This window comes from Netta rufina (assembly GCF_964035555.1).
Source record: "Netta rufina genome assembly, chromosome: 16".
Taxonomy (NCBI): domain Eukaryota; kingdom Metazoa; phylum Chordata; class Aves; order Anseriformes; family Anatidae; genus Netta; species Netta rufina.
The window spans coordinates 10,504,888-10,531,279 of record NC_140140.1 but is presented as its reverse complement, the minus strand read 5'-3'; the positions used below and the strand labels follow the sequence as shown (position 1 = coordinate 10,531,279).

The window sequence follows — 26,392 nt, the reverse complement described above, 5'->3', positions numbered from 1 at the left end:
TTTGAAGAGGAATACAGGTGAAAAGCATTTGTCCCTCTCCCTGGTCATTTCATCTCGATGGTACTGGATTCAAATATTCAACCGCTGATTGCTATGGAACATGAACATTTTAGTAGGATTCCTGTGTTTGGAGAAAAGCTAAGAAGAAAAGGGCTAAATGAAAGCCTATGGCATTACACAATGGCTACCATTAAAAAGTTATGTTCTAACATTAACAAAATAAGCATTTGTGTGTCTGTTCAACTGAACATGATGCGTTACGGTCATACGACAAGAGCAAGTTTTATTTATATCAAAGTCACAGGAATAAAAAGCACAGATACAAAAGCAAAACTCAGTGAAGTACTATAATGCTGTATTTTCCTGTAACCAGCAGTTAACAGTCAAATAGTCGTTTGTGGTGGAGAATTTTGTCAGAAAATAAAATAATGTGTACTACAGATGTTCTCGAAGTCACACGTTTCTGTTGCCCACAAAGTGAAAGAGAAATGTTCTCAGACAGCAACTTCAGCCTTGAAGGGTTCCCTCCATCGGCTACCAACGGGTTTCTGATTTGCATGGCACATACCATATTTATTTTCTCCCTAAAAATCCAGCTAAGATCTGTCCATTTCTATTCTTTTACTAGGCATGCTTTTCTCTCTCCCTGTATAAATATTCATATTTTCAAGTAAACTGCTGAATTTAATTCAGCCCAGAAAGGCAAATTCCTCCTCACAGATGACACAGAACCTTACTGTTTCAGCAGATGAGTAAGAAAACTCACACTTTTGTTCCACTCTATTCTGATTCTCTAACAGAAGAATCAAAGCTCAGATATACTGATACTTCTAGCTTTACAAACACCACCACTAAGAAACCTCCCAAGCCTTTTTGGAAAACCAAAAACTCATTAGTACAGGCTCACCTTTATATCTAATGATTAACTATGAAAGTATGTTATTAAAAGCAGATTACAACACATACAATAAGAATATTGTACAGCTACTTTGCTGTTTGTACAAACATTTGTACAAACATAATGCTTCCATATACACCAACAAAATGTATAGTACTTGAAAGTGCCTACAGGCCCCTTAAGAAACATAACAGTTCCACTGGGAGCAAAGATCGATACTTCAAAAGGAAAGCATTATTGCTTCTTTTACTGTCAGAAAGTCTCAAAAGGCTGAATTTCTGTACCAATACAATGAAAAATTCAAACACATTTGCAGCAGATTTCAACAGACGAGGACAGCAGGCATATCCTCTTATCCTTATTTCTAGTACTGAGACACTGTGACCGGGAACGACAGCATCCAGCTGAGGGAACAAAAAACCAGTTGTGTAAATAATCCATCATTTTAGAATGAGGTCTGCTGATACAACATGGACTCTGGTAATCTATTTCTTATTTAACAAAAGTTGCAACTAACACAAGTTCATTAGCTATTCATAAGTTTATAAACTACTTGCGAACTGAGTAATTCCAGATAACATCAGATTACAACAACTGTTCTGTATTAGAGTTGTACAGAAAAAGCCTTAGGGAAGGAAAGCAGTAATGAACATTAGGATCAGGCTCATCATTGTTTCAGAAACAGTATGCTGTGTGAGTAACCCAATTGGAACACTCTTCCTTTGAACGTTTTGCTGAGCTGTGTGATGTAAAAATAGATTTGTATGCCTCAGATTTCTCCTCGCTGTCTGCGATGGATCTCTTCGTGGTAGTAGAAGCCGCCTTATTGACTTTTCCTGGGACAGATGGACTTCCATTATCTCCTAGAGAAAAAGGAATAGAGTCAAACATACATTTTTCCAATTGTGAGCTGTTATTAAGGATTTTTTTTTTTGTAGTTATGTGTACAGACATGGAGTACATACATTTTTTCATGGCTATCACAAAAATATCCTATAATTGATCTCAATAGCAAGCATGTCCTTAGCTTACAAAATTTATGCTCAAAATGCATTTACAAACCTTGAAGAGAGTAATTCCTTCCTACTTGTGCAAACCCTTGCACTGTAATTCAGTACTGACAACATTTATTCCTCCAGATGAAAAATGGCTCTGAACTCCAATCTTAAGAAACATTAAAGTATTCCATCACCCTGAAGTACTGTTTGAAAATTAGCTATCAAATGACAAAAGCCAAACTTGTGACATACTATCCCCAGGGAATCTACTCTCTTTATTCTGTGCAAAGTCATTCATGACCAACAACTTCACCTACTTTTTTTTTTTTTTTTTTTTTTTTTTTAATATCTGGGATAGGAAAGTGTCCATTCCTCCACTTCTCACACCATTTCTCTCAGTGTTATATTTAGTGTTACAAAAAAAGAACTCTTTCTTAATGACTACTCAGCCTTCTCTGAAGTAGGAGGACAGTGTTTTAAAAGCATGTGTCAAATCTCTCATGCAAAGAAATGAACACAGAAAGGTCTGCAGAAACTCTACATATTTAGTATAATTTAGGCACAACTGCATGTAAATAATTAGCATGGAGCCTGTCTGAAAATGCACTTATCCAATTTCTGCATGTAGTCATAGGAATTTTATGTGCAATCTTAAGCATCATATATCAGACCCTTTTTGTATTTGGAGAATGCTGCTTTTAATGCCACTAATAGTTGTCTGGAAAGAATTACTAAACACTGGATTTGAAAGACTGAATACATATGCTGGAAGTCCAGAAACCTTAGGGTGCCATGTTCACAAATTAATTCCTATGCTACTGGCATTCCTCACCCCATGTTTTTTCTTCATTTTCCCTCTCTCCTCTTATTCCCCTACTGGTCAATGTAACTGCTGTCAGAAACAAACCAATGACCTGACATTTCAAAAGGCATATTTTTCTCCTTTATGTTATTGGAAAAGAAAAATACATCGTGTTATTAGCATTACTAAGTTCCTCAACAACTTAAAGCAATTATAATAATCACAAACGAAACACGTCTAAAAGCTTAGCCCTTATAAAAACAGAAAGTGGCAGGTTAGACATTTCTAATGGAAATTCTCTCAGCTTATCACATAGAATAATTAAACAATGAAGTGTAGATAAATTTAGATTCTTCAAACAAATGATTCTGACTTTTCCTGTGGCTGTAATATACACAGTTTAATACTTCACCTTAAAACCTCAGACAGCCTTTAAACACACACCCATTCTTATATTTCTGTATTAACACATCAGTATGAATTGGAGACATTAAATAGAATAATACATATTACCTAAAGAGAGTCACCAAAGGACAGGCAATTTTATTCATACCTTCATAACTACTGTAGATACACCAGTACATCCTGAAGTTATATTTCAATGCTCCCAGTGAAGCATAGCAAATTAGTAGCTAAAACGGAGGACTAAAATTCATCAGCTTGGGACTTTTTAATAAACTTCACTGAAATAAATCACCATAGAAGACTTTTTGACTGCTTGAACTTCAGGATAACTACTAATTCTCCTCACACTATCTCTTCCAAAAAAAAAAAAAAAAAAAAAAGATACACCAAACCCTTGACTATATAACTGTGTGAATAAGAATCTCTCATCATATTTGTTTAAGTCGGTTCCCACCAACTTAAAGCACGGCAACATTGGAATGACATAAACAAGCAAATCTGCCTTGTTTTCATGGCAAAAAATGCAGAAATGCAGTATAGTTAACAGCGTATATTATTTTCGTTAGTTATCACAGCACTTGCCAGTTTTGTAGATTTGGCAGATGGTACAGCAAAACTCCATTTTAAGAAAAAGTTGACTACAGTTTCTGTTGAACAAGGAACTTTGTTAAACTTCAAGAGGAAGCTTCCTACTCCAGCTTGAAAAGACAGCCTTTAGGATATATGTTCAAAACACTAGGTTCTTTGAAAAAAGAACAACATCATGGCTCATTTGAAGACTGGAGTTGACCTTTTATTACCAAGAAAGACAATAAATTAAGATAGGCTGTGAAGAAATTTGTATTCTCAGTTCTCCCTGTTCTGCCTTTCAAAGTAGTATGGGGCAGCTAACGAATACACTAGGACTAGTGATGTGGTTAAAATAACAGATTTTTTTTTTAAATGAGAGGGACTAAATTAAATTATTTTAAATATTGTTTATCTTCTCTAATTTTTAACTGATAGTGTGTAATCAGTTTCAGAATGAAGTTATATAAATCAGTAAAGAAAAAGCCCAAAGAAAATTCCTTCCGTTCACTCAAACCTGGGCTCACATGTACAAGAGACTACACTTAAACACACGCATTGGGAAAAGCTCTAGCTTAAGAAATTCTTCATGCAAACTGAGTGCAATAACCTACTGGTCAGAAAAGAAGTGACCAGGTAGCTTCTGAAAACTCTGGTACAAAAATACAAAGAAGGATCTCTCCTGCAATATTTTTCTAAGCAGAACTATTCACTTTTTTCAACATTTAGTTCAAAGCATTATCACCAACCTGAACTTTTGGTGAAGATGATCTGCCTCTTTTCCCCAGAACTGGAACTGATACAATCCTTTCTATTCTTGACTTTTGAAGGACCTGGAGCTTCTATGAATTAAAAAAAATAAATGAAATCATCAACCTATTTCACAACTCCTAAGAGTAAACATAATTAATAGCTGTGACATTACCTTCGGTGGTATCTTGCTGAGAAGCTGTTTCTGCTGACTTACATTTCTTTGATTTCTGAAACAACACAAATAGAAATCTAATGATTTACTGAAGAATATGCAATTCCTAATTTGCATTTGATAGACACACAACAAGAACAGTGGAACTGTTCCCAACATAATTTTTCAATATTTTCATATTTTCAAAAAACTTCAAACCATATTTTCAATACTATTTCTATAGGGGAAAAATAATAGTATCGGAAACCTTAAAGGAACCTTGAATAAAGACATAGAGGCCAAAATTCAACCGTCTAGATCTGATATTTTGGTTTGTATACTTTGCAGGGGAAGGAGGTATAATCATTAAGGTAATTCAAAACTGAACTCACATGGCAGGATAATAAACTGAAGGACTTTAAACAGGACACAGCTAACCATAATCAGTACAGACATTTTTCAATATAAAATTCAGAGTAATCCCACATCTTATATCTACTTCTTTTTATTTAGTTAATAAAAAAAATCCCTTCTGGGTAACTTTCAGTAAGTGGGCTCTTTGATGCAAATCGCTTGGGAAGCAAAGGTGTGAAGAGCTAACCCATTTTTTTTAAAAGCATCTGTGGACCAGATTTTCCTAGTTAATTCATAATTGTCAAGATTAAAAAAAAACACCACAAGGAAAAAAAAAACACAAAACCAAACAGCAGCAACAGCAAGAGTTTCATTACTGGCTTTGATTATATAAAATGTCAAACTGAAAAAGAAAGATATATTAAAACAGCTGTTGGCAGCGTTATCAAAAAAGCTGACTCCATATACACTCAGAATGGGGTACGTATTTCAAAGAAGTTATACAACCCCCAAAAAAACAAATTCCTTTCAATATGTTGTAAGAATTAGGAGAACCCATGCTGTCAAGAATACAATTAATGCTTGGGGAAAAAAAAAAAAAAACAAAACTATACCACATGCTGCTGCAAAACTTAGCCAGAAGGTGGTGGCAGAGCGTAACTATTCCAAAAGCAGACTTGGCTCTCCTGTCCTCCTCCACTGTACACAAAAATATTCTTTTCAAGGTGCTTCAGATTTTGTTATTACGAATGGATTTAAAATGAGTTACCTCCCAGTATATGTTATCTGAATTATGAGATGTTTGTCAATATATGCTATACATGAGTGTATACTATACATATTTCAGCATGGGCACATATGACACACTTAAACTTGAATTATTATTATTATTTTTTAGTACTAGTGCTAGCTGCATCTTCCTTATGATTTGTCTTATGGGTATAAAGAAAAGTAGATTATGGTTTTTGTTCCAACTACAGTTGGTACACTCAGACTGCTCCCCTAGATAGCAGGAACCGAGTAACAGCAGTGCATACAGGCTCTAAGCCAGTAACTGTTCACTGACACCAGAGCTGGAGCTCACAGATCTCTGGTTATAACCAGTGGAGCCAATGACAGCAGAGAAGAGTGATTCTAGCTGCAAAAATTCATCTGGCAACAGGGCAAGGAAGTGTTGTGAAACTCATCAGTAACTGAGGACAAAACACAAGAGGCCTGCTGAGAGATCTGCAAATACTGCACCAGCCTGTGATGCACGTCTCTTCTAAAACAGAAATACTGGCACACTCAAATGCCCACACAGTGCTCAAGACCAAAGCATAATTTTTTGTCTGCTGCCAAGAGCAACTGTGCTGACACCGTAAGAGAGAGAACTGCTCAGTACACCTTGGTGGTACTTCTCTTGTGTAGAAGTTAAGGCTAGCATCAGCTTCCAGTCTATTTGAACCAAAGCTACAGGTGCTTCACTTACAAAAAGAGACACCTTCCTAATGAAAATTGAGTGCAAATGACCGCTTTTGGGAATGATTGCGCATCTGTTGGGATCTATAATACTTTATCCTCAACTGTCTTTAAAGTCCTTTTAAAAACGTGCTTTTAACCCATGCCCGGGCTAACCCAGGCCCATGCCCTGTGGTGCTGTACTGGCACATGTGAGTGACTCCAATGAAAAGGAACTACATGCTTGCTGGTAACTAAACTAGCATTCAGTCCAACAGAATCTAGGAAAACGTTTGTATGCCATCTAATCTTAGATGCAGACAAAATCAAGCGCAGAAATAAGGGTCAAGTGATTAACATCTCCGTAAAGTCTTCGCTGCTGGAAGCATCAGGCAATGATGATTCACACTCTCAAGATTCCCCTAAACATGTATCACTTAATTCCATGATTTTCTGAGCACCACGCAGTGTCTGCTAGTTAAAAGAGTTTCAGTAGACACAATTTCAAATTGCTGTTAACAGAACATGCACACAGAATCTCATGAGTTTTACATCTTCCAGTGGGTATAAAGATCAGGAGACCAAGCTATGTGGTCTGATCAAAATTTGCATTATAGAGAATAACTTATTTTAAGCAATATATAAAAATATTACCTTTTCTAATTTACTTTTGAGCTTTCTTTCCTCCATTCTTTTCTTCAACACTTCCACATCTTCTTTATTACCATTAAGGATAATCACATCTTCCTCTTGAAAGGGAACACCACACTTTAAAAAAAAGATGACAAAAAATCACAGTTTCTTCAGGATCTTTATGCTGGTGAACCTTTGTTAGAATTAACAGTTCTGTGTTTACCATTTCCAAAGTGTTCCCTAACTCTTCCCTTTACCACTGTGTCTTTTCTGATAGTTCTTCTCTTCTAACACAGTCTAAAACAGCTTTTCACTTAAAACATCAAAGGGAAAATCTCCGTAGTTTTTACTACTGAGCAAAATAATACTGACTGACAGCATCCCTCTTCATCAAAAGGAAGATGAATATTCATCTTCACTGTGAATCATAAACTGGTGATAACCACATTTAAAAGCAGCTCCCATGTCAATTTGTACAGGAAATTCTAAAATAATTTTTGAAGTATTAAAATATTTTGTTCTTCAAAGCTGTCTTTTTTTTTTTTTTAAATTTATGAATGCATTTGATTAAGATCAAAGTATTATGACACAATGCTCTAAGATGTCTTTCAACTTACTTATAGTCACACAAGCAATAGCGCCTGAGCAGCAGTTCCTTTATACTGACCAGGAACAGCACCAGAGAACGTTTCTCCCCAGCAGCTACAACAGGAAAACTTTTTTTATTTTATTTTAAATGATTATGGAGATAAAAAGGGGGGTCATGAAAGTGGCATTATTCATTAACCTTGCCTGGCCATCTCACCGTCCTTTACCTGATTTATTGAACACTATCAAGTTTTACATTTTCAGAGTGTACTTATTAATTTACCTGTATGTGATCTGCTTCATGTAATTTCACATTTATTTTCTGATTGAGTATACAGATGTTTCACTGCACAATTTTTAATCATCTAGTAAATCCAGGACATTGAATATGATGTTTTACTGTTTTAGGATCTCATTTTTTTATTTTTTATAAGTTCTTTTGGTAAATCCAGAACCTTTCTCCTTGTCTGCAAGATTAGTTTATAATTCTGTCTCTGCTGCTACTCTTATGTTTTCTGAACAAAGGATTAGAAAGGTTATTCAGGCATTTGTAGCAGGGATTGTAGTACTGTACATACCTCCTTTCATTTGTTTAACTACAGTATACTCAAGTGATGAACAATAAAAAAAATTAATCTGAGTACAAGTGTTCAGAATGACAACAAAGGAGAATATTCATGTAAGTCAGGCGCAATAGTAAGTCTCACACAGGAAATGGGTGAGTAGCTCACATTTTTCCATAGTTACTCAATAAGCTACCGCTAGAAATACCAGCTCAGTATGACCTCAGACACTGGTGAGAGAGAAGTCTAGATAAGCAAGACAGACCATTAATCTTTCTACTAAAGTGAAAATGACTGGAGCTGTACTGAGTCTAAAGAAGCCCTACACATACATTCCCAGTCGGATGTTTTCTGAATACAGCCTGAAAGACAGCACCCACCTACACGCTACTGGTTTGAAAAGTAATTTCTGCAATATTTTAAAGCATAACCTGTTAATACAAAAATATGAGGCTATTTCCTGCAAGTAAAAGTTTACGTAAAAAGACTCCAATCTGAATAAATGTTGCATTAAAAAAAAAAAAAAAAGCAAAGAAATACAGGGTTCTCATCTGGAAAACACAGGTGGAACTGTTCTAAAATGAAAAATATTTACAATAAATGGGGAAAAGACTGTGTCCTGTTTTCATACACTGAAACAGATAACTTCTTGCCATGACAACAACCAGATTGTATTACAGAGACCAAACTGTTCCAAACACACTTTAAGTACAGCAAGTTACATGCGTAGAACCAACTCCACCTTCCCAGGTTTCACTTACTCCAGTAGATACTATTTGTTGTTTGGATGTGCATCACATTTTTTTTAATTGTCATCATTGGTCGATGCAAAGTTTTAATTTTTTTTTTTTGGGGCTATCTTTTCATATAAAAAATAAAAGGACTTTATCCCAACAATCTGAAACGCTGAGATAAAAAACAGAAAGAAATTTCAGTTTTGCAAACTCAGGAAGGTTGTTCCTTCCACCTAAGGTGTTCTGTGGCAGATATTTGTCTTACGATATCACAAGGTCCCCTTTGCTGTACCTTGTTTATACTGGGATTTAAAATACATATGAAGGTGCCTAGTGTAGTTCCTTAACGTCTTTGCAGCACCTTGAACAGGAGACGTTCACAGATGAGACTGAATTTGTGCACTATTCTGGAGTGGACAAAAGCATTAGAACAGCAGCTTGTAGATGTGAATGTGAGATTCAAAGGTTAATTGAAGGTTGGGATAAGGCCGGGATGTTAGCTGAAGGACATGCTGGATAAACTGCATAGTCTTTGTCTAAATGTCCTTTCAGGATCCAATTATAAAAAACATATTCATAACTGTTTATACTAAAATGGTTTAACATGCTTGCAACAAGGATTTAGGGTCTGCAAGTAATAATAATTTCTTCAAAATCTTTTATTCACTTATTTATGTACTCTACATACTCTACATGTTCACACACCAGCTTAACAAAAAAAAAATGCACCCCAAAGACTTTAAATCATTAGAACAATAAAGGTATCAAGAGTTGTCAGAAGATGAATAAAAAAAAGCTGTATTTAAAAAAAAAAAACAAACAACAACACACCAGTAACAGTCAGACTACTTTTTAGAATAATGAAGACCTTTTAATTTGCAAGTGTTTTCTTTGGTTTCGTTTTCAGTAGTAACAGAATCTTAATTCAAGATCATTTCTTGCAACACGTTTCAGCTACAGAAGACATTTGTACCTTGCTTCTTGCTGTAAGCTACTTTCATTTTTTTGTGTGTGTGTGTGTGTAAAGCATCTAACATGTAGTTCCATCCTTGACTACTCCAGTCATCTTTGCCTGTTACGCAACTGCATTATGTTTCCACAGCTAGATATTTACATCAATGTTACAGTTCAATATCCTATGGAGACCTGAAACCCCCTTCCCAAACTATAAACACCAAGTTCATTCCTGCAGCCCTCCTAAATACAACCCCTAGGAGGAAGGCAAAAGGACATGAACAGTTTTCCAAAAGAAATTCTCACCCACATAGGGGCTATGTCACCGCATCCTGACCGCACCTCTTGAGGTAGGATTGAGACCTATTTAGAAACCAGCCTGAGCAGACATCCTACTCAGCCATGGACCAAATCAGTATTCATTTACCAGCCATGTAAGCTGACGCATTAACAGTTAGAGAAGACAATAATCTTTAACTAAAAACATGGAGTGGGAGAGGGCGTTTTCCAGCAGCTCGTTCCCTAGGAGGCCAGTAGGGCACGAGCAGCCGAACACCACCTCTGGCACTTGTCCGAGGGGCTGAGGAGAGTGGCAATGGGGCAAAGAGATGGGGAAAAGGTAACTCGGGAAGAGTGGAAGAAGCCTCCTTCATATTAAGTCAGTGATCATAAACTTCACTCAGAAATTGTAGCATCTGCTACAAAAACAGTGTCCAAGCTGAAGCCTCTGTTCACAGAGCTGCCCTTAAAGGCTGTACCTGCAGCTGTGCCTTAGTTTACTTCCAGGTTTTCTCCCTATTTATTTCTGAGTAATACACTATTTTAATCTGTAAGTATCCAAAATATGCCAGCCTTCTTATTTCTAGAGCCCCAAAGCTTTGTAATTCCAGTAAACTTATTTTTTTCGCTTGTTAAGACTCCACCCCCCAAAAAATCTCAGTAAAAGCGGTAATGCAGTGACCGCTCAGGAGGAACACATCTCATTCAGTATCTTTAAGCTTCAGACCCTAGAAGTGACCAGGTACAATTCTTTCCTATACTTGTGTGCTGCAAATCGGAAAGTTTCAGCAGGCAAACAGTTAAGAACCGGGGGGGGAGGAGGAGGAGGAGGAGAGAAAGGCGAGTTTCCCCTGCAGTTCTCATCGCCCAGCACCGAGGTTAGAGCCTGTGGTAAAGCAATGCAATTCACAACCACCAGCAATGTACTCCACGGATCTGAAAGCCGGCTTTCAGTCCTTTAAAGGCTGTCTCCGAACAGTGGCAACAGAAATTTGGAAAAGCTCAAGTTTTCTCTCATTATAGAGAAGCTGAGGACGTTTCTTCCGAGGCTAACCAGCATTACTGCAGAATAAATATGCTAAGCATTGCGGGAAGCCAGATGAAGCCTTAAATGAAAACATGCATGTTAATGTTTAACCCCTTTTCACTTATGTTGAGACTTCCACACGAGCAACAGAATGAAGAATGCTGTCTGAATTTTGCTGAAGGACAATGGGACTATTTATTTTTATTATGTTGCCTTCTCCTGGATAATTCTGGGCAAGGTAAGACTAAATAATTTAGATTTTAGGACTTTGGGTTTTTGCTTTTTCTTTATTAAAGCACAGAATATTGTAATTTTTATAAAGTGCCATATCTGCATTTCAGAAAGACCACTTCACTTTAACAAAATACTCAAATCTGCAGTAAAGCTTTCTTTAAATTTTGTTAGAGATGTACAAGAAGGTCATTGCTGCACGTATTGTTTGTATCAATAAACTCAGAATTTAACAAGTATTTATAAAAAATGGTCCAACCAAATTAGTACCTTACAACCATATAACGTAACAGTTTAAATAGCTATCACAGCGTTTGTTTTAGATTGTTACAAGATCAAACATTCTGAAAAAAATATAACAAAATAGGAAAAAATTAAGGATAAGAAGGTACACCTCCATAAATCTGTTTATATTTATCAGCAAACACTGATGCAATATGTTTAAGTGAGAACAGTTTTAGATTTATAAGATAGTTAACTGGGATGTATGAATAAGTTTTTCTTTTACGTGACACAGAGGCAGCCTTAGCACACTCACCTGGCCTTAATGAAAAAAAGGTAGAATCCACTGAAAGTGCTGATTTTAACATTAAACTTTTAGAGGACTGAATTAGTATTCACTTGCTTATGAAATGTCTACACTAAGGCCTGCATGAATAATCTTTCACCTTTCAGACAAAAAAAGGCATAAAAAGATTTGGAAATACAGGAGCTAATGCCTTTTGCCCATTTAATTAGTACAAGACAAAGTATTCCTAAACCATTTGTTTCATTGGATTATTGCCATACAAACTAAATTTTATCTAACCATTAATATTAACCAGTACAAAGAGTACGGACAGAATAGGAAAATTTGACATGCAATGATGCAGTCCAAAATCTTATGGCAGGAAGGAACAATGAACTATAAAACAATTCATTACTAACTATGAAATACACTGCAAGTTGTAATGGGGTTTTTATAAACTGAGATGATATTTTACAGGCCTATTTTCAGGTACAAGCATAATTCCATTTTTCTCTACAGTTGACATTTAATTGAGATGGATTAAGATGACAATTTTCCGTTAGGTAATACCCATAAAAGCAGCCACAAAGATGCGTGAAAATCCCTACAGTGTGCTATTTTTTTTGAAGAATGCCAAGCACTGCTAAAGATTAAGACAACTTCATACTCCAGATTTAGAAAACCTATCCATGTAAGGTCGGATTTCAGAGATGTTTTGATAACAATAAACACCTATAGGGGCACTCTAGCATGATAAAATTAACGTAAGGCAAGACAGTTTGGCTTGTGCCTGGACAGTGGATCTTAACAGAAAGATCCCTTGCTCTTCAAGGGCAGGAGTGAGTATGGTAGCAGAGTCCTTGACAGCAGGTAACAGAATAGAGGTTAGATGAATCTCGTCAGTTACAAATTTCCAACACAATGGGACCAAGAGCTACAGTTTCAGCTCTAGACCTGCTAAAACACTAGCAGAAAGCCAATGCTGGCATTCTGTGAACATATCCTGAGGTTGAGTGATGTCAAATTCTGCTCTCTTAGGCAAGGCTTCATCATTTGGTCAACCCCCAGAAACATTTTTACTGTTATGAAAGGTATTGTTTCCTCTTACCTGACACCGGATTGTTTGTGTACATTTATGCTGCTATAGTAATTCAACAGGAAGAATTCAGAGTAAATACTTAACAAGCTGAAACATCCCTGGTAGCTATTATTTGATGGGTAATAAAAACGTAAGTGTACAAAACAAACTGGTTATAGCTTGGTTCCCTTGGGAACTAACTTTTGCAACCCATCCACAAAATCGTGTTCAATTAAAACAACCAAACAAGCAACCAAACACCATGAAGCGCGTACTGGTCATATACAGACAGATGCTCTCTTTTCTAAGCAAATACGAAGTCCCAAAGATTTCTTTAACTGCTCTATGTCTCCAGTGTAACTTTTATGTGCAGAGTGGTCTTTCCACATGCTGGATCACAGAGATCTCATCATGTTCCCTAATTCAGAGCAACCTCAATGCCCCCCCCCCATCATTTTCTAAGAATAAAACATTTTTTCTGGCTCCAGGTCCATAAAAAACAGTGTTTCCTAACAAACACTCCCTCTCCCTAGCTTCTGCTATTGGGCACATAATGGCTCTTACGCAAATCTATTCTTGGCTCTGGTAGTCAGCTGGTAGCAGGCTACAGCACTGGCATATTTCATTTTTACTGGAAAAATTCTGGCTTCTACCTTTTAATGGCATTCTTGTTCTCCTCCTTTCTGCACAATATTAAAAGATTGATGTGGACTTGATTTGCTTAAGTTTTTCACGCAAACGGCCGAAAGACAATCAAGCTTGTTTACACGGTAAATGTATCCCTCAGGAGCTGATGAAAAAAAATCTTCTGGGACCTGACTTCCTAATGTTTTTCTTTGGCCTATGCATTCAATGCAGGCTGAGGAGCACTGTTGACAGAACACTGAAACAAAATGGATGAATCCTCCACTTAACACACAAAGTCACTTTCTGAAATGCTAAGTGCAAAAGAGGCATTCTTTCAGCATGAAATTCAGTGCATACCAGTAAGGATAACAAGATAAATACATTCCTTCCCAACAGCCTAATAGATATCAAAATTTTAGTGTTTTACGGGATCTGTACTCTTGCTTAAAATCCTGTATTTTTAATGCTTTTAAAATTCTGTTTCTTTCCAACTTCAACTCCAATGACCTCTATTTTTGAGCTTCTAAGACTGCCATATACTGGTTTTTCATTTTAATAAGTCCACTGATTTTCTAACAAATACCTAGATCCTTCTAACCACAACAGTGGTCACAAAGAAACTACAACACTATGCTTGTTCTTACATAATAGCAAATATGTTGCGATGCTGACAGCTGCAAAACATAGAATACTTAGAGGTGAAAATAACAGAAAGCATTAAAAACAAATTCACTGAATAAGGTACAGGAGCATATGAATTTTCTTTAAAAGACATAAAATATTTCTTAACTATCAAGCTTAATGACAGCTGATGGACTCTTCCTCCCCTCCCTGGAACATTCTCTAGGTAGCTCTGTACCAAATGTTTCAAGGACAAAACTTCACATAATAGCTGTGGGATTTGGGACTGCTGCACTATCATGCTTCGGACATTTCAACAAGAGAGGTATAAGTAAGAAAAAGAAAAACTCCTATGTCAACAGCAATGTAAATTACAGTTATCTATGAATGCTAATGGAGGCAGGAGCATACTTTATCTCAGGATACGTACACATGCTAAAAATAAGGGATGACTGTTGTCCGCATGTGCTGTTTTCCAAAGCACTAATGCAAAGATGTGTGTGTGTGTGGGGGGGAAGGTCCAAAATGAGTTAGAAAGAAACATTTGCTGACTTTATAAGGATAAGGAATGACGCATTTTGTAGAATGCATTTTCATCTTCCCCTTTTGTTTATTTAATAAATTTTTTGCTGACTTAATTCACTGAATTAAATTCTGTTCCTCCAGCAGAAGCTAAGGTTTCCCAGGCCTTAAGGAAATCTCGTCAATGGCTGAGATTACACGCTGTCCCATACAGAGCTTGCCCACCGTTCCTGTGGGGGGGACTGGACTTCGACCAACCTACTGCACTGCTCACCTGCTGGAGCACACGTTGCTTCAAAGTAGGATCAACTTCTCGCTTATGAGCTAGACCCTCACACGATCTGAAGACAGTCTCCGGATAATAAAAGATGAACCCACTTGATGCAACAAAATCAGGATTTTTAGCATGCATTGCAGTCTGTACCTTCATCTACACCTTCATCTACCTAAAGGATACACTTCTCGAAGATCCAAATGAACAGAAATTTAGTGGAAATACAGCAGAGTGTGGTTTTTACCCGGATGAACTTTGTTCAGCTCTTTTTATGGGGAAAACTGCTGCTTTTAAAATTGGAAATGTTTGCCAGAATACCTACCGACCTGAAACATTCAGCTGCATTCAGACTCCATGCAACTGCTCCACGGTCTTGAAGAATCTACACTTTATAACAAGACCACTGTCAGCTGAAGAAGGAAGCTTCTCACTGGCATACATTATCACAATTCACAAGGAGTTGGAAATGTTTGTAAAGCTACTAAGAGCTATTTATATGCCTCAGAATATTTACTGCATACATGTCGATGAAAAATCATCAGAGGATTATAAAGCTGCTGTACAAAATATTGTTAATTGCTTTGAAAATATTTTTATTTCCTCAAAAAGAGAAAATGTTGTTTATGCCGGATTTTCAAGATTACAAGCTGATATTAATTGCATGAGAGATCTAGTTCAATCCAAAATTCAGTGGAATTACGTTATTAATCTGTGTGGCCAAGATTATCCCATTAAAACAAACAAAGACATTATCAAATACATCAAAAGTAAATGGAATGGTAAAAATATGACTCCTGGGGTAGTCCAACCCCTTCATATGAAACACAGAACACAGTTTAGTTACAGAGAATACGTGCGTTCTGGAACGTCATACGTGTATCCAACCAAGAACATAAAATCTAAACCTCCGTATAATTTGACTATATATTTCGGTAGTGCCTATTACATTCTCACTAAAGAATTTGTGGAGTTTACACTGACTGATGCACGTGCAAAAGACTTGCTTGAATGGTCAAGAGACACATACAGTCCGGACGAACACTACTGGGTCACACTGAATCGTTTAAATGGTAAGATTTATGCAATTTTTACTGTGGATAACTCCTGCACCAATACTGCAGGGTCTATGAAACAGAGAGCTAGTGAGCTCCATTTTGGGGCTTAATGCCACCTTGCTCGAATTGTGTTGCATAAATATGGTAATTTCTTCAGTCCTGGTGCTGTTCCTTCAAACCCCATCTCCTGATGGTAAAATGAAGCCTAACTCCAGGAAGTACTACTTATGCTGTAGTAGACCATTAGCTACAAGGCTACAAAAATGTTGATTAAAAAAGTAATTTTTTAAACTACATAAAAGCTTATGCTCTCACAAAAAAAAAAAAAAAAAAAGAATAAATGAAACAGAGAACAAAATAATTTTCTTATGATGTAAGTAACTGTAAATAAATACTTGACAAGGCTATGCTTAAAAAGTCTACAGCAGTGAAAATTATCCCTCTTCGTAGAAATAAGTAGAAAGGAATCTTATCAGAACATTGTTTTTAAAGATGCTCCAGGTGCTACACCAAATGCAGACTGGGAAGGAAACATACGAGCCATTAAATGGAAAGATCAAGAAGGCACCACACACAAGGGCTGCAAAGGTAATGTGAAATGTGAACTAGAATTTGATTCACTGACTAGCATTCATTGCAAATTACGTATTATGTGTTAAGCTAGCTATTAAACGTGTCTCACTAGCCATATATATTTTATTTTGGAAGTGTGGAATAAAAGAGCAATCCATCCTCCTCCACTGTATCTAATTTAAATATGTTCTGACAGATTCTTGCAAAGATTTTCACAGTAACCACATACTGACAACCATTCTTTCAACCTCCAGTTACAATACTTCAATAATTCAAGGGGGGCAACGGCAGGATTGCATCTATTTTATATTTCGGTGGCTAAGGTTTGCAAGCTTTTGTTTATTTGATTGCCTTCTTCTATTACATTTACCAATGCATTAACTTGGCTTATCAGTTTTCAGTGAGAAGTGTGAAGGGATTTACTCGACAAGCACGACTGTCGGATACTCACATCAGCTCTGGGTTAAATCTCCTCATGTGCTGACCACACACACAAAAAAGTTTAAAATACAAAACCATAAAACTCAGCTTAGTAAAACATTGCATGATTAAATAGGCACCCAAAAAGAAATAGGATATGAGAAAAACTTCAGCATGCCCCACTACAAGATACGGTGTGTCATTGAAGCAGTTGGAGATACAAAATCAAGTTTCAAATCTAGTATTAAAAAAAAATCTACTGTTAAAAAACAACTAGTATTAAAACCTAGAGTAATAATGCTCTGTGAGAACTCAAAAGGTAATTTTTATTAATAACAGCACAGAGTCAAAATATTTTCAAGTGATTCAGGTCAGCTTTCTGCTGCTTTCAGATGCTTCTGTTTGTCTTTGCAGGTCATTACATCAGAGACATTTGCGTCTATGGACTGGGGGATTTACAGTGGATTATTGAATCACCTCACTTGTTTGCAAACAAGTTTGAGCCTGCAACATATCCCCTTGTTACGGACTGCCTAGAGAGACGCCACAGACTTAAAGTACTGCACCAGGCAGAAGTCCCAATTGAAGATCACTGGCGTTTTCAGGAAGATAACTACTTCAACATGAAGCTGAACATTTGAGTTAACCAACAGCTAAAAAAAATACTCAAAATATTGACAGAACCCATCAAGATTTTTAGCCACAGACTTCACTCACTTGGTGTATTGTGATTACCCTCATGCTTTAATGCTGTACTACTGTTTCACCAGTGAAATAAGCAGTTTTATATATTACAGTAAAAGAAAGCAACAACTGCTAAGGGATCAGTTTAAAGAAAATGACATATCTAAATCTGCAACTTACAGAACACAAAGGTGACATTCATAATCCTTTACGTGACTTATTCAAGTGGAAAATACATGTTCCCCTTGTGTGTCTACAGCTGAAAAAATGGTATGAAAGTAATAAAATGGAAGTAATGACTGAACAAAGGTGAAATATGAAGAACACAAGTTGTGTCTGCTGTATGTTTTATGAACTACATCACTTTGATTAACAAAGTTGACACAAACTGCAGAGCTTGTAGAGAAGCAGGTGCCAGCCAACTTCAGACACAGTCCATTTCACTGTTTTTTCATGGCCATCTGCATCTCTAATTTCATTGTGTAGCATGGCAACACCACTCTTGCACTATTCATGCTTTGCTCCTAATGACGAGGGTGTCTGTAGCAGTAACATTAGCAGGGGTCCTGAAATCCATGTTTACCTCTAAGTCCCTGGTTCTGATTCTCTGCAGGAGCTCATGGCAATGAGACGTGGGAAATCTGAGGCCAGGGAACAATGGAAAAACTGAGTGAAGACCTTTCAGTCCCAGGGTAGGGAAACAAAACTTCCCTGAATCTTGCAACAGTCTGCGACAAGTGGCGTTAATCTACCACCATCTAGGACAAAGATCTTATTTTCCAGATCCTTTGCAGACCAAGCATAGTTCTCACTAGCCTACAGCAAGGAAGTAGATTTTTGAACTCAGCACCAGGAAAACTAACTTAAAGACTGCACATTCTTCCGAAAATTCAAATGAATCAAGAAATGACCCAACAATAGAACACAAAATTTTCTTATTACAAACTTACTCCTAGGTTCTTGGAACTGTAGTGCTCCTTTTCCCACACAATTTTCTTGGAAACAATTTCTTTCAAGTGAACTTTAACCTAGAGGAGGACCATCTGGTCTATATTTATTTACAGAAACTTAAAAAGCTCAACCCTGTACTCAGTCTCATGTAGAACCCATGGCCTATCTTATGGCTAATTATTGATGAAGATTTTTTTTATGGATAGGAAGGAAAAAAGCCATACACCATGCTCACACTGGGCATTTTGAGAGTCCCTCTGAAAGCCATTACTGAAGCTAATGGGTCCCAGACATGTATTAACCATAACAATATTCAGACTGAATTTCTCTCCAAACCACACCCAATCCACTGTAAGGCACTCCCAGTGTTTATCTACTCTGTGTTGCTTTTTAAAACATGGATGTAATGTTCCTCATTACTGTCTTTGGAGACAATCCAGCACCTAGGTTTTTTTACCTTTCATCACCCTCATACGGAACAACTGTTTCACCTCTGAGTTGACTGAAAAGGTGAAATTCAATAGCAAGGCACTTAGTTAAACTGGCTTGGTTTGCAGCAACTGACCAGAAAAATAAGGAAAAAATGTAGATCTCTAAATCCCTCTTAGAAATATAATTTATGTCTTACTTTAGCCATGTTAATCCAGGAAAAACATTGAGGAGTGACTCTCCTTTCCTAAAGAAATTAATATTTTAAACACAAAATTCTACGCCTATAAAAACCCTATGCAAAATCTTAAACAAGCCACCCCATTCTCAATTATTGAGAAATATTATTTTACCCATTACTGAGTGATCACAACTTCATTAAATTGTTGAAATGTTTTTTTTACTTCTAACAACAATTAAAAGAGTAAGTTATAAAATTGTGAAAGCTGAAAGCATTCAACATGCATAGAGAAGCATTCATTAAAGTCCTGTATGTGCTACTGTGAAACAAGTAGATAGATCACTACTCTTGGATCTCAGCAACCAATGTTTACTAACTTTTGGAAACTGTTGATCTAAAAGCATAAATTGTCAATGTGACCGTGTTCTAGGAAACACTACGCTGCATAACATACTGCACACACCTTAACTCTGTATCTGAAAGATGTATGCATAATTTCTGCTTTAAAAAGCTGAAGGCACACGTTCAATAGCTCTGTATCTAAGTTAAACATTTGATTAAGTGTTCTATATGGCATAAGCTTGAATAGTTAAGGTATTATTTCAAGTGTGCATTGAAATCTGTTGAACCTGGAATCACCTCCAAAAGAAGCTGTAAAGACATGCAAGAGATTACACTTCAAAAAGCTGGTTAAGAAACAGGTTTGTAGGATGATCATCAGCCAGAAATTAATTATACGAAGTACAGGAAATATTATAATAAGGAATTCGTGCTTCTCCCCTGCCTCCTGCCCCCTTCATACAGGGGGAGCTTCATGAAACTCTGAAGCTGGTCATCCCTTTTGGTTATGCCAGACCCGTGGAATTTTCAACACTGAGTGATATGAGAGCTCCTTCTCACTGCTGCTCTTTATCCTAATCATTCAATTACATTTAGCCTCAACAGAACGTACACACTGGTACCGGTCTTGCTCAAGAAACCATCAAATACAAACACAGTGATTGGAAACTATATGGCTTGGTCTTTTAATTTTAGTGCTCTGACAAAGAATCAAAACCAATAGTAGGTGGATAGTTCCAATTTAGAAGTGTATATTTTAAATTGATATTTTTTACATCACATAAAACCCTTCCTGAAGAACTGCAGGCAGGAAGGAGGCAGCAGAGAACTGCTATTATTCAGGATTTCCTCCTACAGAATACTCATAACCAGCAAACTCCAGTATCTTAAACAAAGCTGTTTCCCTTCCTGCCTACTGGGAGTCATATCCTGCACATTTGAGCCTACAACTTCCTACTGATTAAGTTTTCTCAACTTGTTCTACAAAACCTCAAAAATACGGCCCAGACAAAATATGTCTCTGTAAAAATGTACTAGAAGTTATTTGCATTCACAAGTTACTATTTTTTTTAACCCTTTTCAGCCTAAGTAGTTAAAATCTTCAAAATTTGTCCCAAATACTTCAGCACAGCATTTTGTGCTAAGTATCTTTATAGCATGTAAATATGTTAATTATCTAATTCAGTTTATCTAGTTTAAAGCAAATGAGTAGGAAGATGAGGACTGCAGAATTACCGTTCAGGCTGTCGGATATCTGTATTCTTTGGCGAATGTTTTTACTGCATCATTAATGCATCTGTTTGGTAGAGTCCTCTGGGGAACTGTTGTTTACAAATTAGCAGACCATCAAGATTGCTCTCTAGGCTCATAGGTGAGACTAACGCACAAGAATAGTTTGTTTTGAAAGAGCTTTCTTGAATTTCACAGTAGTGGAGAAAAGAGCTGCTAAACATCTAGACTGACACTTCCCCAGTTTGCATCCATATTAGAAATCTCATCCCCTGGGATGAAATGAAAACAGCATACGTACAACACACAACAGTTTTTTTTTTTTTTTTTCTTTTTCATTACTTTCATCTCATTTTACTATATTGCAATATAAAAACAAAGTGTGCTGGGTCAATGAAGCTAGTTAGGGCTATGGATACTAAAACTGTTAGCCACCAGAAAGCATGGCGATCAGTTCCTCATGATCCTTTCAATAAAAGTTACAGTCCCTCTTCCTGATTCCGAGCACAGAATGAGAGCATTACCATCGTGTATCTAAAAATCTACTGAATCACTCTTAATCAAAGGGAAGACTAAAACATCCTCATGGCTGGTTACCATTGCCTTGTTGAATAAAAATCCAGTAACGAAAGGAAGACAGACTAAGCTGTATTATATTCACTTCATTATTTCCAGAAGCATCCTTCTGTATATAGTGAAGTCACATACATGTAAAAACACTTGCACGCAAATAATGAAATTATGATAAATACTTCCTAATTATTAATAAAATTACATAAAACATGTGGGACTAATTTAGTTTTTTATAAGATTACTAGGCTGGCCAAACCATGGAAAAAACATCCGGTTTCTGCATCTACTAATCCCATTACATCCATCTATCAACAACAAACTTAGAAACAGAGAAAAAACACATTAAAAATAAAGCAGCATCTGGCAACATGAAAGCAGAGCCATTATCTAAAGGGCTATAGCAGCATTCTATAGAACAAAATTAACACTGAATGCAGCAAAATGAGGCTAAAGCTGATTAATTCTATTTCACATCACATACAACACCGTACTGAGAAAGTATTTGGTTCACAGGTCTTGTTTATTGTAAGTACACGGTACAGCTTATCAAATATCAGGGTATTTGGTGAAAAATAACTGTGGCAAGTGTCACCACAAATCAAATGCAAATAAAAGTAGTGATATGAAAATGAGAGCATTTGCAACATGAATCATTGCCTTCATCTCCAAAGAGAACTTCATAAGGAGATCACTCCACTATTGTGAAAATTAAACACGGCCAGTATTTTCAACAACAATCCATGAAATTGCTGAAAATGATTTTTTTTTTTGCCTCCAAAAAAAGACAATGGCCCTTCAAAATACAGGGATCAAAACGTAATTTGGAAATGTAATCATTTTAAACAAATATAGCAGACACTGATAAATACAAACCAGACAAAGAAATCACCCTCTTTTAAACAAACTATAACCAAATATTTGAAAAACGACGTTTTGAAAGTAATTATTGCAACACCAAACTGTTTTTGAGAGCAAAAACATTCATTTTGACAACTACGTAGAGACTTATTTCAGGCCACCATAAAACAGAACTTATACACGTTTCAATGTGCATATTCTGATTAAAAAGCCGCCTTACAATAGTGGATGTGAACATAATTGTTCATATATATCTACATCTATCTCTGTGGGTTACGTGTAAACCCATTGCTACTAAAGTTGAAGGAAAATCTCACCTTGTGACAAACTTCTGTTTTAATCTCTTTGAGAGCACGTTCCGAGAACACACAGCCACAGTTCCTCAAGAAGCAAAACCTTTAAACAAAGGCATAAGATCACTTTTAAAAAACCCTGTGCGTCTGAAGCATGTACCTGAAGTGCCAAATTAACACAAAACAAATACTGCAAACAGCTGGTAGGACACAGCTAACTTTCTCTTTATATATGCTTGCAGCTAAACAAGGTATCTGCACATTTTGGATGTGCGAATTAATACGTACCTAATGTAAGTAGTGATGGAAAAATACAGGCTAATCGTTCACTGAACAAAGAAATACTTTGAAACTATCAAGCTGTGAACCAAACCTCTCTCATCTATCAGGTTTAATATGTACAGAAGAAGAAATTTGTAATTTGCCTAAACCAGAATGCTAAGGAAAATCCTTCTTCAGCAACATAAAAAATAGATGCTAGCACAGGATTTTAATAGACATACACCTCCCCTTCATTCTTATCCTAGCACAGGGCAAAGTGGAATTCCTTGTTGCAATTTATCCCACTGCAAAATGTCTCAGTTGACCTTCCTCCACTTGTCCATGTCAGTCTCCCACGGTTTAGCCCCAAACAACTTTAAGTCAGTTTTTTGCTGCAAACATTGCTCTCTACTCCTTTATTACAGACATAATTTGATTTAGGACACAGGTAACATTTCATCTTTCCTCTTAAACATGGGATGAATGAAGGACACGTGGTCCCCACAAAGGCTCAAGTGTGTACGTGAGTTGTAATGCTACTGATTTAAAACTTTTAACCCGCTGCATATTTAACATAGTACTCACTTTTATAATCTACAAACAGTAACTAAAATACTGACCTATGCCTTCCATTCATTTCCAGTCCCACCACAGGGCATATAAAGCGTGCTGACTGGATGTCATCGTACGTGTCACCTTTCTTGCTTTCTTTATCACCACTCCAAGCTGGATTATCTGCAAGGTTTAGTTCTGTTACGTTCTGCAAGATAAATAAAAATAAAATAAATATAATAAAATAATAAAAATAATAAAAATAAAAAGCCTTAGGCTTTTTACAGCTGACTTTTGAGCCACGGCAACATGTCCAGAGATGTTTTTCATTGAGGGTTGCTATTTTTAACGATTTTAATATACAGTGAGAAGACAAACCAACTGAACTTTTGCAGCACATTTTAAATTTTGTGGCACGCTTTGGCGTTAAAAACAACCTTTTTACCTTAATGCTCTTGATATGTGAGGCAGCTTCCACAGGCGTTTTATCAGCTGACTTGTCCAACAAAAATTCAATGACAGCATCTTTGTTATACAACCTGTAACATAAAATTTTCAGTAATAACGTTTGATGCTCAAAATATTCTTTTATTTACAAATTAGTACCTTTCAATATAGAAATCTGTATAGAAATTCATACCTGCCTAGCTCACAGGCTACAATCGGTCGACAAAGCTTCTCTTGACTCAGAGTGCAGTAGTACCACCTTGCCACCAATTCAGCAGTTTTGTCAACCTGAATGAAAATATATCCATGATTTTAAAATAGCTTTTCTATTCACAAATTATTTAAATATCAATTCAAACAACACTTGAAATATTTATCAAATCCCCATGCACCTTACCAAACCTGCATCTTTACATTTAAAGCTACCCCATAAAATAACAAAAACTTGTGGTGAAAGTTCATAATTAGTTTTTAGCTACTGAGCTCATTTCTGCATCTTGGGAGCTACTTTTTCAGTCAGTTTTCTTCCATTTTGTCACCTGCGCTTAACCGCTGCCCTCAGCACTGTCACTATCTCTCCACACCTTACCCACCGCCCTTTTCTCCCTAATCCTGGATCTCACCCCTCCCACCTCACCAACTCGAGCTAACTACCGGGGCCATTCCTATAACGAGAGGAAAAGCAACAACTGTATCAGGGGACGTCAGCTGTAAAAACAAACTCCAGAATCTCACTTTAAAACGCGGGTTTTGTGGCAAATTCGGCCATAAAAGGCACGCTGATATTCAAAGCGACTTTGACCGACACACGGAGCAGTATGACCACACCGGAGAGGGAACGGAAGCGTTTTTATTTACTTATTCCCATTTACTTGTTTATTTTTCCGCCCCTTCCCGTGCCCCTCTCCCCGCCTCCCCCCCCCGCTCCCATCAGTGACCCCCCCCCGCACGCCCCGCACCCTGCGGCTCCCCGAGGCAGAGCCCGAGCCGCTCCGAACGCCCCCCGGGGCCCTCCCCCAGCCCTCCCCGCCCCGCCCGGACCTTCTGGGCCTTGGGGGGCCCCTTGACCAGCTCGTGCCGCTTGGGGATGGTGCCGCCATCGCACCCCATCGCCCCGCCGCGCTTCCGGGTTCTTCTCCCTTCTCCCCACACGCGACGCGCTTCCGGCGGCGGGAAGCACTTCCGGCGCGCGCGGAGAGGGGCGCGGCAGCCACCGGCCGCTTGGGGGCGTGGTTTCTTGAAAAGGGGGGCGTGGCTACTCGGGAGGGGGCGGGGCCACCCGGGAGCGCCCATCTGGAGGCCGTCGGAAGCTACCACAGCGCCCAGCGGGGGGGCGTCCCAACCGCGGTTGCCTTCACTCCCCCTCTTAGCGCAGCAGCAACTGTCTTTTTCTATTTATTTATTCTTTTATTTAATTAATTAGTGAGCAAATGCAGGCAGAACGCCCGCTCCGGAGGATTTACGGCCACAGCAGGCGTTTCCAAACTCGTAACACCCCCCCCCCGGTGCTGAGACGACGCTTCCCGCGCCGATGTGAGGGGTCTGGCTGAGGGGGGCAGAGCCCCGCAAAATGGCGGCGCTGCGGGGCGGGGCGAGGGGGTGGGGGCGGTGCCGTGAGGGACTGTCTCTGCCCCGCGGGCACGAGCGGAGGCTGGAGGCAGCTGTAGAAACACAGGGCTTGGGCCCGCGTCAGGGCAAACGTACAGATAGACCCGAAAGGCCCGGCCTTCACATTTCAGATAGAACTTCACAATAAATTAATCAGGAAAAATAAAAAGGAGCCGGGCACAGAAGCGGTCCGCAGGAGCAGTTACCAGGCGTACAGCACGGCGCAGCGCTGAGGCGCCACACCAGCTCTGCCCAAGTGTGAGGTGTGCGCCCACAGCACGACCCAAACACCATCAGCATTGCCCGTGTGCTGGAGGTGCTCGTCCAAAGCCTCGGTATTTACCGACCGAAACCACCTTGCTCCATATTTACTGACTGAAACCACCTTGTTCTGAGGCAGAGCAGCAGGAACAGCTCCTTGTGTCTGTACCCGGCAAGGCAGAGCCCCCAGCTTCCTGTCAGTGCTCAGACAGCCCGCTGGAACAGTTCTGATTAATATCTATACCATACAGATCTCATCCTGTAACACACATTTTTACATTAAACAGCTGCAAAGCTAATTCTTCGGATACTTTTTTCCACCCCTAATTACAAGATCTGAGTCAAGTGCTCTAGAAACGATGATGGGTACACATAGCAATATGACAACTTACACAACAGTGTGTTTAAATTTAAAGACAGACTTTACATACCCAAATAGAAAAACAAAAAAAGTAGGAAAATATATTTATCTGTATAGAAAAAAAATAATAAAAAAAAATCAGATAATAAAATTTGCTCGAATACACAGCAAACATCTCTGCCCCAACAGTAAGATAACACTTCTAGACAGTGTCTGAACAGCGGAGGAGAAAGTACAAATTCAATACTACAAATCCTCTCTGTCTGCTATTGTGTGGGTCTTCACCTGCTAAATGAGCATCAGTACCTG

General features: G+C 37.9%; 2 protein-coding genes across 2 annotated transcripts; one reads left to right on the top strand and one right to left on the bottom strand.

Moving 5' to 3' along the window:
• Window positions 1-262: 262 nt before the first annotated feature.
• On the bottom strand, window positions 263-25,015 carry RTF2 (replication termination factor 2). Its single transcript, XM_084296528.1, has 9 exons — window positions 24,895-25,015; window positions 24,047-24,141; window positions 23,852-23,945; window positions 23,475-23,614; window positions 22,618-22,696; window positions 7,023-7,136; window positions 4,596-4,650; window positions 4,420-4,512; window positions 263-1,761 (listed from the first exon to the last, which is right to left on the bottom strand). The coding sequence occupies exons 1-9, from the start codon at window positions 24,961-24,963 to the stop codon at window positions 1,574-1,576; spliced, it is 927 nt and encodes a 308-aa protein (XP_084152654.1). The 5' UTR covers window positions 24,964-25,015; the 3' UTR covers window positions 263-1,573.
• LOC311215435 (beta-1,3-galactosyl-O-glycosyl-glycoprotein beta-1,6-N-acetylglucosaminyltransferase 7-like) lies at window positions 15,102-17,696 on the top strand (the record flags this gene model as incomplete). Its single annotated transcript, XM_084296580.1, has 3 exons — window positions 15,102-16,077; window positions 16,555-16,650; window positions 17,470-17,696. 3 exons carry the CDS (start codon window positions 15,102-15,104, stop codon window positions 17,694-17,696), a joined length of 1,299 nt encoding a protein of 432 aa, XP_084152706.1.
• Window positions 25,016-26,392: the final 1,377 nt, after the last annotated feature.

Excerpts from the sequence above, each read along its gene's own strand:
- RTF2 (XM_084296528.1), bottom strand. The coding sequence starts at position 24,963 with ATGGGGTGCGATGGCGGCACCATCCCCAAGCGGCACGAGCTGGTCAAG. Across the intron at positions 22,697-23,474 it reads GAAATGAATGGAAGGCATAG|GTTTTGCTTCTTGAGGAACT; the intron begins GTCAGTATTTTA and ends CTTTGTTTAAAG. Across the intron at positions 1,762-4,419 it reads CATCTTCACCAAAAGTTCAG|GAGATAATGGAAGTCCATCT; the intron begins GTTGGTGATAAT and ends CTTTTTCTCTAG.